Here is a 13278-nt window from a genome sequence, read left to right on the forward strand (position 1 = left end):
CCCCTGATTCTGGTCCAAGCCCTGGTTCTAGCACGAACCTTGTTCCTCATCCTACCCTTAACTCCTACCCCCTGGTTCTGCCCGTACTCCTATACGCGCCTCCCCCCATGGAATGGTTAAATGGTTTCTCCCAGGGCCGTGGCCGCCCGATACGCCTCGCACTAGAACGGCCTAACAATGAGGAGACGGGGTGTGCGTGTGTGTGCGAGCGCGCTTATAGCTCCGCCCCCTGGCGGGGCGTGGCCTGACTGCCCAGGCCCCGCCCTCCCCCGCCCCTACACGACATCCCCGGACGCGGCGGCCATTTTGTCTCAGTGTCGGTCCTGCCTAGCGCAGCGGTAGTCGTTAGTCCGGTCGGTCAGTCCCGTAGCGCCCCGATCTGTATCAGAGCCGGTCCGAAGGGCGGCTCCGTAGATGGCCAGCTTTCCCCCGAGTGTCAACGAGAAGCTCATCGGTGAGATCCGGGGGGGGGGGCAGCGGGAGGGAGGGTAGAGTCTGCGGGGTCGGAAGGACTAGGCAGGGGAGCCTGGGGGAATGGGTGGGGTTGGGTAGTGTGAAGGTGGGGGAGGGGCTGGAGGATTGGGGGGAGGTGCGAGGGGGGGCTGGATTGGGTACAGTGTGGCCCCGCGTGGGGGTGGGGGGAGATGCGCCTGGGGGTTGGGTAGAGTGTGGGGATGGGGGGTGCTGGAGGGGTAGAAGAGGGGGCGTTGGGGGAGTGTAGGTATAGGTGGGAATGGGGGGTGGAAGAGGGGAGTTGGGGGAGTGTAGGTGTAGGTGGGGATGAGGGGGTCCTGGAGAGGCGGTGGAGGTGGATTGGGGGGGTTGGGTTGAGTAGAATGTGGACGGAGATGGAGATGGGGGGGGGGTCCTGGGGAGGTGGGCTGGGGGGGTTGGGTTATGGGAGTTTAGGTGTGGGGGACACGCCCGCTGGAGGGAGGCCAGTTAGCGAGGGGAGAATCTCTGGAGAGAAGGGGCGGGGGGGGGGGAATACATCGTGACTTGCAGGGAGGGAGTGGGTGGGGTTGGGCGCTCCCTGGATCGCAGTGGGATGAGGTGTTGGGTAGTGAGAGGGGCCTTGCCAGGAGTCTGAGAGTGGATGGTGAGATTGGGGTGTGGGGGTGGATACCAAGGAGGAACCCAGGCAGTGTTGGCTATTGATAAGGTGTGAAGGTACTATAGGCTGCCAGCTATGTGGTTGCAAAAAATAAAAGCTATCCGCCTCGTTAGAATCTATAATGTGGTCGCTGGTTTGGGATGGTCCAGCCAGTGCCCATGGGGGGCAAAGGTTTTGAGCACATTACGGAGCATCCTGAGATGTCTTAGGGCTGAGGGGAGAGCGATACAGTATGTACTCTACGACAGGGGGAAGGACACGTAGCTACAGAGGAGTTTTCAGACTCTGCATGTCAACGCCTCCATTTAACTCGATGCAGCAGTCTTGATTGGCAAAGTCTTTGTCCTTGCCTTTTCCGTTTTGAAATAAGAGGTGGCTGCTAGTTGTGTGAAATCATAGAAATACAGATTTCAGTCAACTTCATAAGTAAAAAATGGATTGTTTGTTTGTCTGACAACGTGGTTCTTTTGTTAAAGCTATTGTGTTTGTCACTTGTAAAAAAAATTGTGGAGTATGTATAATAGTGCACATTTTATGTGAAGTTTTATTTTTGGTAATATTACAAAAAAAACCTGCAGATGATAAGGGATAACAAGGGATTTCTAATTTTAAAAATATATATATTTTGTTTAGCTATTTTGGACACTTTCTACTGGTGGCTTTTTAAAACAGTCCCTGTTTAAGCCACGAAACAATATATAAATACATATTTTCACTGTTGCCAACGTTCATTTCTTTTTTGGGAATGGTTAATAGCTGCCATTGCATGTGTTGGGTTTCTCATGTACTCACAGAAACGCCTCCCTGCTATATGAATACAGACAGCACGTGAGAAACCAGCCTGGGGCGCTGATCCCGTCATGAAGGGCAGGGCTGCTGCACAATTCCTTCCATTCATATTAGGGAGGCACAAGCTCCAAGGCAGTTGATATTGAAGTAGGAACATTGTAAATCCATAACAAGCACTTGCATGTTTAATAAACATTTTTAAAATTTCATAACAACCATGTGTGATCTTTTTGTACCCCTTCCTTTTAAATTTGCATTTGTAAAAATGGATTTGATGAAAAGCATTATTTTGTCCTCTTAAATATGTTGGCTAGTGTAATGAGGACACTAAAACTGCCACTCCACTTAAATTGGAGGGAGAAGATATTCTGTGTTCGAGTCCAGTAAATAAGAAAAATATTTATTAATCTGATTGCCCGATGCTAGTTTCTTCTGCTATACTCACTAGAAATAAGCGGGATTGAGTGGAATTTTTGGTATAAAAATCTGTCTCCCATTTGCCTGACAATACATCAGTGGTGATGTTTTGTTTATGTAGGGTGATGAGACACGATGTAACTGACTTTGCACACACTTAATGTTAAATTAAAAATTTCACCAAGTAAATTTTCTATTCAGCTGTACTGAAATATTTGCTTGAATTGAGAGAGACAAATTTTGGTGCTATCTGTAATGCTGGAGGTTAGAGTAATTTAAATCATAGTTTCAACAGACTCATAAATGAGTTTTCAGCTGGGTTTATATTACCTTGAGATGTGGTTTTCTTGTTGGTTATTTAAGTACATTTCTGCTGTCTAATGACCTGAAGTTTTTGCAGTCGCTTCTAAGGAAGACTTTAAATGAATGGCTGTGACGCAGCCATTTTCTAGCCTAAAATTAGTTTCTGATTTAAAGCAAAAATATCGGCAGAAATCTCTATATTTTTGGTAATAAGTTTAAAATATGCTGGATCTCTTCTTCACATTTTAAATGGGATTTCCTTTTTGTTTTTTAGCAAGATCACGTCCTATCGGAGAACTTTTAGCCCCAACATCTCCTTTTGATAAGAAGTGTGGACGTGAAAACTGGACTGTTGCCTTTGCACCTGATGGATCTTACTTTGCGTGGTCACAAGGACATCGCATAGTAAAGCTTGTTCCCTGGACTCAATGCTTTAATAACTTGTAAGATTAAAAATTGTGCTGTTTGCTATCAAATTCACTTTCTCCTATTTCTTCATTTTGTAAAAGAAATATGAGGTGACCTGCAAATAAACAAACATGATGGTGTGCTGTTTTTGCTTCTTTAAGATGTATAAATGAGAGATTGGGTTATTTGGGTTTTTATCTATAAATTGTCTTGACTTTTATATAAGTAGGAGGAGTCTATGGACAATGGGAGAACTATTGATACCACAAGTGAAAGTCAGACTTGTGCAATGAGAGAGGAAGTGATTTTAAACTTGTACTTCTTGTTTAACACCAGATCAACTTCCTGAAACACTGAGAGAGAAGCTCTTTTAAGAGATTCAGATAGCCTACCTCTTCAGTTGAGGACAGAACTCCCACTCCAGTTTTTTGGTTCCTCCAACAAAATCAGGAAACATGACCTTATATTCTTGGCATCTCTAAACTTAAAAAACACGCAGAATATTCTCAGCTTATTTTCAGCACATCATAAAAAAACAACAACACAGCACATTTTTGTTTAATTTGCAGATTACTTTTAAGTCCATCTGGAAGTTGGTAAATTACTTCTTTGTGATTGACAACTGCATTTCCCTGTATAGCAAATACATTTTCTTTTCACTGTGCTCAGTTTATTAAGTAGTGTGTGCAGGCTTCAATATCTCTTACTAGGATTTTTCTAATTAAATGTGGTGTTTTGAAGGGCATATTGGTGAGTTATAGCAGAACAGAAAGGATCCCTCCCTGCCCCAGTCTTTTATATAAAAAACAACTCAAATACTTAACTGTAATATACATTCAGATTCTCACTAAAATTTTCAGTTTAAGTATAGCATTTAAAATGTTATCTTTCATGAAGGGTTAAAGAAGCTAACTGCTCTGTACAGAGGCAGAATTAGGAAACTAAAATTTATTGCTATAATGGGAGAGGTTTTCAGATATGGCAAACCCTCTTCACAATTGAGGAACAAGGGACAGTCATTTTAAAATCTTAAGTGAAGGTATTCATTTTAGATACGGTAGCGATATGTGTATTATGACTGCCTATAGATTTATTGAAATAAAGTACTCAGTTAATTGTGTTTATAGAGTAACGCTTATTTCTAAAATGCTGACTTGTTTTACAGCTTGTTGCATGGCACAAAGAATGTTGCAAATTCAGTCAATGCAAGACTCTCAAGACAGAACAGCGATAGTGGTCAAAAAAATAAGCCTTGTGAGCATATAATTGACTGTGGTGATATAGTCTGGAGTCTTGCTTTTGGGTCTTCAGTGCCTGAAAAACAGAGTCGCTGTGTGAACATAGAATGGCATCGATTCAAATTTGGGCAAGATCAGCTTCTGCTTGCAACTGGCTTGAACAACGGGCGCATCAAAATATGGGATGTATACACAGGTACGGGAGCTTGTTTAAATGTGTGTCTTACCATTGTCACTTAACAGTGCAGCATTGTAGCTATATCATAAACTAGAATAGCTAGATTCTAAATATATTGGTTTATGAATGCTAATTTGAAAAGTGAAGTTAAAATGAACTAAGTTAGGTTTAAAAATAGAAGGGACCTTTGCAACTACAATTGTACCAAGGAAATGCTGTTGAAAAGAGAAATGGTTCAGTTTGTGCTCTAGTGTCTCCGGGCTAAGATGACAGATTACATACCAAACCATTACTGTTTTGTTATTGCTTTGTGAAATCTCACCTGAAATGCACTTTAGAAGTGTCATTTGGATGTGGCAGAGAACTGGGTGGCATGGGGGAAGAAATACTAGTTTAGGCCTCAGTCCATAAAAGTGTGTAAGTATGTGCTTGACTTGAGACACTTGAATTTTTTAAGCAAAACTCTAGCATTCCAGGAGGGAAGAGTTTCCTTTAGTACTTTGGTTATGGGGAAGGTTTTTTAGAAATAATTATTGCTTGCCTCACTTTTTTTTATGAGCAATACTGATCCTGTTAAAATAGGCTGATCGTCGTAACCTTTGAAGTTACAAGTGGGTACAGGATCCTGCAATCTAACTTGTAATTATCATTAAATTGGGCCGCAACTAACTCCTGGTCACTTAGTAGTGAAATTACTTAATGAATATTAGGGAAGTTGCTATTGAAAAACTTGCTATTTGAAGTTAAGAACAAAACCATGCATTCATCTAAAGTTAAAAGGTAATTCACTTAGTCACTTAGGTTAGTTCTCAGACATCTAATCTTGTTAGTGTATAGATTTTAGAAGTTTAGCTTTTCCAGACCTAGTCAGAGTTGAAAGATTAAATATATCTTATCACTATGAAGTAGGTATACAAGATTAATTTCTTTACATATTTTAGATACATCTCTGCTCTAGCCAGTCTCCAGAAGTAGGCAAGGAGGACGGAATTTTATCTTTAAGCTTTATTCGTGGGCATTTAGTTTGAGTAAAAGAATGGCGATGCACTTTCTCTTAATTGATATCGTTCTTGTGCAACAGGAAAACTCCTCCTTAATCTGATGGACCATACTGAAGTGGTCAGAGATTTAACCTTTGCTCCAGATGGCAGCCTGATATTAGTGTCTGCATCAAGAGACAAAACGCTAAGAGTGTGGGACCTGAAAGATGATGGTATAGTTTTGTTTTTGTTTGTTTTTATTTTTAAAATTCGCCTGTTGGGAGAGCATAGAGCAGTCTTTCTGCAGTCATCAGCAGTAGTATCAATGTATATTTTGGATTTTTAAATATTTATTGACCTCAGCCCACTTGTAGTAGTCATTTAATCTTCATCCCATATAGTGCAGACTGTATCTACACCTCAGCAAGGAGCATGTATTTGAGGTTCACTGGCCATTGACAATGGTATGTGTGCTGACCCTGCTGGTCCAGGTACAGAGTTCGGAGGCCATTTCAATATGGCAGGTAACTTTTATACAGCCAGAGTCTCTTTAAAACAAAAAAAGAGTTTAGAACAACAGTACAGTGTCTTTTTCAAAAAATCTCTTGCATAAAATGTTAAATAAAACTGGATTTGGACTATTCCTGGGGGATACTAATCTGGAACTAATGCTCCTAGTTTTGCCATTTTTTCCTTTGCAGGAAATATGATGAAGGTATTAAGAGGGCACCAGAATTGGGTGTATGGCTGTGCTTTTTCTCCAGACTCTTCCATTCTGTGTTCCGTTGGAGCCAGTAAAGCAGTATGTGTCAGAGTTTCTTGTTCATAAGTTTATTATTGAATTGTGCATATAATCACTTTAAATCTAAGTAACAAACAAAGCTTGTGCTCGGTGTCATGAACTTCTAATGTTTTTATGATGATGCAAGAAGTTGCATGAAAGAAATTGAAGTAAACTGCCTAAGATGCCTTCATATACTGATTTATGAACTGAGAACTTGCACTGCTTTTAGTTGAAGAAACTTTAAGCATCCTTTTGAAGTAGCTTGCACATCTGCATCTGTTCATAAAATAAAAACCAAGGAAAGTAAAACTTGCAGTGTTAAGAATGGAATATGTAGGCTAATGTTTTAATCAAATTATCTTGCTGTTGATTTTATCCTTTCTATTTCCTGCTCAATTAAAAGGACTTTTCAAAGTCTGAGCTGGTCATGGTCTCTTCAGCTGAACAAAAATGTTTCTACATATTCTCAAATACAAATAGCACTCAGATGTCTAAAACATCTAGAATGAAGAACAGCATATGGTTCTGTTTCCATCTATATTCTAATGTCCTGCTAGAGAACTGAAAGCAGTGCGGGTAAAGCACGTTTTACAATAAACTGCTCTTCTTGGCACTGAAAAACTATTCATTAGTATAAAATAGAAGAAAGGGAAAAGACTAGTATATAGTTTCTATGAATAGTATACTAAAGTTAATTGATTAGCAAAACCATAATTAATGTGAACATTGAAGACTAGTAGCTAGGATAATTGTTAGAATGCATTTTATATTTTTAAAAAAAGTTTGGTAAATTAACAGTTCAGATTTGATAGAGAACAGTTTAGTCCTTTAAAATAGAACAGATGTGGATGTATTCATTGATATTTTTAGGCTGTGTGTTTTCCATAAGCTTCTTGCTTTCCCTGTCACAGGTGGTGGCAGCAATATTGGTGTGATTGAGATTAAGCTGGCACCACTCACACAGGCGCACAATGGTGTTAGCTGGGCAGAAAGAGTGGCATCTCTGGCTACCAGGCTGGGGGCGAACTTTACCATAGGACGAAGTAACCTTGCATTCGACTGCAAGGTGTACTGTACGTACGCAGGTGCTGGTTGATGTCCACTTTCTGCTTTTTTCTTTCTTTCTTTTTATTTTTTAATTTTCACAGCAGTGAAACCCAATGACTCCTAAAACTTAAATTTTATTTTCCAGTTTTATGGAATGTTGGGGTCTTATTAGTGAAACTGGTCAACATGATACTTATAACTAACTGACTTTAAAAATGGTTTCATTTTAGTGAAGTGTGTGAGGCACTAATACCATTTTCTTTGGTTAAACTTAAGTTGTTTGCATTTTATCTGTCTGAGATATTGTTAGTATTTAATCTGCAAGTAAAATTGTACTGGGGGGGGAGGAAAGACCTAAAGAGGACTTACAGGGACAGATTTAATATATAGTTTTGTACCCATAAATTGTTAGCCTATTTTCTGTAACATTACATTAAAACATAGTAGATCCTTCATATTAAGCTATTCTGCACAGTCTTCAGTGCAGTTTTATATAATTTAGAACTGCATGTTAAAATCCCCCAAAATTAGTATTATACTCATACTTTACCAATTTCTGTAGTAAGATTTACAGTAAGCTGGGTAAATCACAATACTCAAATGTTTTTGTTGTTGATATAATTAAACTTAAGATGCATAAACAATTTTTAATAATGTGCTTAGACTTCCTTGTTATGTTGCCAAAGACATTTCTTTTGGCTGTGAAAATTCTCTTTGCTTGCAGTATCTGTTTCTCTTCCTAGGCTGACGGTGATCCAAGCGTATTGTAAACAAGTGATCTTAAACTCAAAGGGGATGCCACTGGAGTAACAATATGTTAACCTTACTTTTTCTGTCTGTATATTTCTTAAAAATTTGGTAGTTACTGAAAAGAGGGGACTGTAGTGCTTAACCCTATTTATTTCTGTGTATTTTAATAAAATAGTTTTGTAATACATGGATTTCAGTAAAACTACATGGTTAAATTGCATTGCCTTTCTTATATTTTGGCTTATTTTGTAAATAACATTTAACAAACTTAAGTTAGAATTTGCATGTCTGCTTTAATTTTTTAAAAAAATTGATTTTAATCTCAGTATGACACGAGCATATTTTTAATTGTAGTAATTTATAATGCTTGATTTATATAAACCTAAGTAAAACTAGCAGACAGTTAAGAAATGTAAATGCTGCATTGGGTATCTGAGCAAAAGCTATAACATTAGCTTTTCTAATTTCAGGTTTTTCTTTGGGATATGGATAAGTACTCCATGATTCGTAAACTAGAAGGACATCTCAACGATGTTGTAGCTTGTGAGTTTTCCCCTGATGGAGCTTTACTGGCTACTGCATCTTACGATACTAGAGTTTATGTCTGGGATCCCCATATTGGAGTTATTCTAATGGAATTTGGGTAAGCAGAGTATTTAAATGTGTTAAATATTAGTTCCCTCTTGGAATTTACAAAAGGATCTGACCATAGTTTATACCTAATGAAAATGCAAGGAGTGACAGTTATGAAATTGTTGCATGTATGGATTTAATAAGATATGTCAAATAACTCACTCAGTTAAAGTTTTATTTATATAAAAAAGACAATCAGGCAATACTTTAATATAGCACTATACTGGAAGGAAACCTACGTTCCAGCTCTCTGTAACCGGAGAATTGGTGACAGCGTATTTCAGTTCACGTCTAGAAGGAAAGAGTTTTTGGGAAGTTAGTTATAGGATGTGAGACAGATTTCAAATCCAGTCATTATTACTGACAGCTGTGGCAACCAGCAGTTCCTAATGAGTTAAAAATATCTTTCAATGGGTCATTATTTCATTCATAACAGAAAACATCTGCAATAATAAATACCTTTATCAGTCACAGGATGAAATTGGATCATAAGCACCCCTTATCAATTACCCGGTGTTGTTTATTATAACGTACCTCTGTAGACATCCTTCATTAATTGAGAAGGGTCCCTTCCTGGACACCTGGACTCTTGTGGACTGAGAGGAGCAGGGAATAATTAGAGCCCAATACTTGATTAAGTTGCTGAGCATTGGTCACATGCTCAATTCAGTTTAAGAACAGACACTGAGGCCTTAGAATCCAGACACACTTGGGCTAAACAGCACGGATTCTGGGAGTATTCAGTATACAAAGAATTATGAGTTTAACATACACAAATCATAACCAGTTAATATTTACTAACAGAATTGCTAAAATGGTTCAAGATCTTATAAAAACCTAAGGTATGCCTGTTAATTGCACAGTAATTGGAAAGAGAATGCAGGGGACTGGACTAGATGACCTCTTGAAGTCCCCAGTCCCATAATTCTTATTTGGTTTGCTTGACTAGTAAATGAGAAAAAAATCAGCTTTGGACAGTAGAAGGTGAGAGATGTACCATATTGGCACCAAACAATAAGATTTTATTCCCTGGGAGAAAACTGCTCTATCTTGTAGTTATTTAATTCCCCTGTTTTATAACATGAAAATTTATTTTTGAGATGAACAATTAGCTCGAAACTCAGTTCTGGGAGAGTACTTTCTCCGTCATTGAAAATGTGTAATTCAAGACTTTGGTGCTTTAAAACCTACTAGTGGAAGTGTCTTCAGTATATAACTAATACTGTGGTGTTCTTTATAGAGCAGTGTAGCAGTGTCTCTCAATTCATACTTCAGAGACAAATGTGTGTGTAAAAAAACCTCTTGAGGTCTATCGCTGATCATAGCTAACAGAAACTCCGACATAGTTTTCAATGGTTATGCTGTTAACTGAGCCTGTCTGTCTGTCTACAGGCATCTGTTTCCTGCTCCGACTCCAATATTTGCTGGGGGAGCGAATGACAGATGGGTTAGATCTGTATCTTTTAGTCACGATGGACTGCACATTGCAAGCCTTGCTGATGATAAGTAAGTATGAGGAAAGAGTTGTCAGACTCTTGCTTCTTCCCAGTAATTAAAAATTCTGTGTACTACGCACAACTTAGTTTTTTAAACTGAGAACTGACTTCTAGCTGACTGCTTGTACCAATGCCTTGCTGTCTCAATGATGGTCTGTTGTAAAACTCTCTCCCATAGCCATATAAAATAAACAAGGGATGGTGCACAGGGTAGATGACTTAAATAGCATTGTAAATATACAAAGATATCTGTAAAAGGGTGGAGAAATAAAGGCCCTCTGTTTCGCGTGATTTCAATAAATCATTGAAGTAGCATGCTTCTGCGTCTGAATGACATTTTTTCAAGAAAAAATGAATCCGTATGGTTACTTGGGTCATCCTGTTTTACTTTTGTACTTGTATATGGTTTTGTTAATGAAGACTAAAAGTAAGTTTTTAAAGTAGAAGATTTTGAAGATAGGAAAGTCATCCTGTCTCAGGCAAGGAAACACTGTTACCTTGCTTTGGTAGCTTGCTAAAATGAGTACTGAGAATTCCTAGCAGAAATAACATCTGCTAATGTTTTGAGACTCAATCTACACTTTCAGATCATCAGTTAAAATTCTTTGGCTGCAGTAACCTAATTTTTTTGGCATGCTGTTTCTAAGTCTGTAGTGTCTATTGCAAACTCTTCAAACCACTTGCATTATATTTCTTGAGAATTGGTATCTGTCTGATGCACAAATATAAAGTTATATCTGACTGTATCAGTGGTTTTCAACCTGTAGTCCGCGGACCCCTGGGGGTCTGCAGACTGTTCAAGATTTCCAAAGGAGTCCACACCTCCATTTTTGAAAATTTTTAGAGGTCTGCAAATGAAAGGTTGAAAACCACTGGACTACATGACTGCAAGTGAAGACAGTACATTATAAATACATAAATATATATTTCTTTCTCAATTAGGTTAACACTTCATAAATTATTGTACTGCATTAAAGAAATTGGTTACTCTATCTTTAACAGCTAACTTTTTCCTTCCAGAATGGTGAGGTTCTGGAGTATTGAAGAAGACTATCCTGTACAAGTTGCACCTTTGAACAATGGGCTTTGTTGTGCCTTTTCTACTGATGGCAGTGTTCTAGCTGCTGGGTAAGTATACAGCTAATAATACTTAACTTATGCAGTAATATTCATCCTCAAAGGACTTTGGAAATGTTAACTAACCGTTCTAGCTTCCTCATTTCTAAATGCCATTTTGTTGCTTTTGATTGTTTGAAGGAGGCATCAAAGCTTAGTCAAGCAAGCCTTGAGTTCAACACCACCGAGAGTTTAACAAGCATAGTCTCACTTTATTTCTCTTTAATATTTAGGAAATGATCAAGCAAGCCACAAACGTGGGCCTGACCCATATACTCTACAACAGCACAGTGCAAGTGCTGTAAAAGCCCTTTAGCCATCCAGGGGAGAATTCTCCTTGTGCAGGTACTGCACTAGGCAGCCCTGCACAGGCCCCTTGAATTCCCTAGCATAGTACACTGCTATTTATAGTCTGAGCAGCTCAGTGTCAGAGAGCTGCGTGAGACCTGCTGGGTGCTTTTTCAGCCCCAGCCCAAAATCCCAGGAGCAGAGAGCATGCAATCTCAACTTGTCTATTTAACATGTAGAGTTAGGGAACAAGTAGTTTAGAGGAGAGGATTTCTCTGGCCTTCCCCCAACTATCTAATTATAAGGGTGTGCAATTCTGAAAGTAGTTCTGTGGAATAATTGACTTTTATGTGTTTGTGTGCAGAACGCATGATGGAAGCGTGTACTTCTGGGCAACTCCAAAACATGTGTCCAGTCTTCAACACTTGTGTCGCATGGCAATTAGAAGAGTGATGCCTACTAGCCAAGTCAAGAACCTGCCTGTCCCTTCAAAAGTGGTGGAGTTTCTTTCCTACCTGACTTAAAAAAAAAAAATCCAAAAAACCCAAAATCCCTTGCATGTGACCAGTCTGCTGAAACTGGTAATATTACTGGTACATTTTAAAAGAATCTTCAAGCTTTATACAGCCTTCAAACTCTACAAGTTTTCAAGATCTATTTAAATTTGATACATCTAAAAAATCTGTCCTGCATTTTGACAGTGGAGTTTTTAATATTATTTATAGAAAAATACAGTAGAAGTATTTCTGAAGTTCTCAAGACAATTTTCTAAAATCTAACTGTGAAAACATGTACATATGTAGATGTGAGCAGCTGTGTTATCAGTGGACCTTCTAAATTGCTTTTCTGATTCAGTGTATATCGTGTATATATTGTTTCTGTAGAGCCATCAGTGCTGTAAAGCAGAAGGATAGCTATTATTCTGGGACACTGAGTTAGACAAATATTGATTTAAAGAAGCTTAACTGCTTTGTACGTACATTAGTTGGGGTTCAGGATGCTGATCCACAGATACAAAATTATGTTAGTTTTTTTTTTTTTGTGGGGAGGTACAGCTTAGTTTTCATTAGTGCTGATGTGTGGTGAAGAGAAGTAAGTTGAGTGTGGGATGGATTAGATAGAATATAAGTCCGGAACATCACTTCAATTAGCAAACACATTTGTCATCCAAAGCAGGCCTTAATTTTTGCAACAACAAAGATTAAATTTAAACCCTGGGTTGTGATTAAGAAAAATATCCTTAAATTTCTGAAATCTAACTACTGTATTGTTGCCTGGTATGTTTTCTGTAATATGTGAAGTTTACAGACTTGTATTATTCTGGGACCCTATAATATCTCTTGAGGGGGTGATATTGGTTAACTGCCAACGATAAGCAAAATGTTTGCTTCTGCCTTCTGTTATTTATCTGTACCTGCAGATATAAAGAATGTATGCATTGCATAAAATGCCTGATTATATATATATTTTTGTTTTTTTATTAAAGACTTGTACAAAAACCTCACTTTTCTGAAACCATGATGTCTGGTGACTTTTTTGTATGCAAGGAGGTGTTGGTTATAAAAATAGTTAAGTCGTTTGAGTGGAAAGTGTTTAACTATATTGTGATAATAATCTAAACCCTCAAGGGGATAATACAGTGCATATAATGAAGGAGGGTTGGTAGTGTTAAATCGCATGTCAGTATATCTGAAAGTATTTAAGTTTCTCAAAAGACCGTCCCAAGGTATGGAAGAT

General features: G+C 38.5%; 1 protein-coding gene across 1 annotated transcript; it reads left to right on the top strand.

The window, feature by feature from the left end:
• Positions 1-306: 306 nt before the first annotated feature.
• Positions 307-13056, top strand: WSB1 (WD repeat and SOCS box containing 1). Its single transcript, XM_054008687.1, has 9 exons — positions 307-454; positions 2898-3066; positions 4197-4465; positions 5529-5660; positions 6129-6229; positions 8479-8651; positions 10034-10147; positions 11158-11265; positions 11906-13056. Exons 1-9 carry the CDS (start codon positions 415-417, stop codon positions 12063-12065), a joined length of 1266 nt encoding a protein of 421 aa, XP_053864662.1. The 5' UTR covers positions 307-414; the 3' UTR covers positions 12066-13056.
• Positions 13057-13278: the final 222 nt, after the last annotated feature.

The sequence above is a fragment of the Malaclemys terrapin genome, chromosome 18, assembly GCF_027887155.1.
Source record: "Malaclemys terrapin pileata isolate rMalTer1 chromosome 18, rMalTer1.hap1, whole genome shotgun sequence".
NCBI lineage: Eukaryota > Metazoa > Chordata > Testudines > Emydidae > Malaclemys > Malaclemys terrapin.

Coding starts and splice junctions, on each gene's coding strand:
- WSB1 (XM_054008687.1), top strand. CDS start 415: ATGGCCAGCTTTCCCCCGAGTGTCAACGAGAAGCTCATCG. Junction 4,466..5,528: donor AATATGGGATGTATACACAG/GTACGGGAGCTT, acceptor CTTGTGCAACAG/GAAAACTCCTCCTTAATCTG. Junction 8,652..10,033: donor GTTATTCTAATGGAATTTGG/GTAAGCAGAGTA, acceptor GTCTGTCTACAG/GCATCTGTTTCCTGCTCCGA.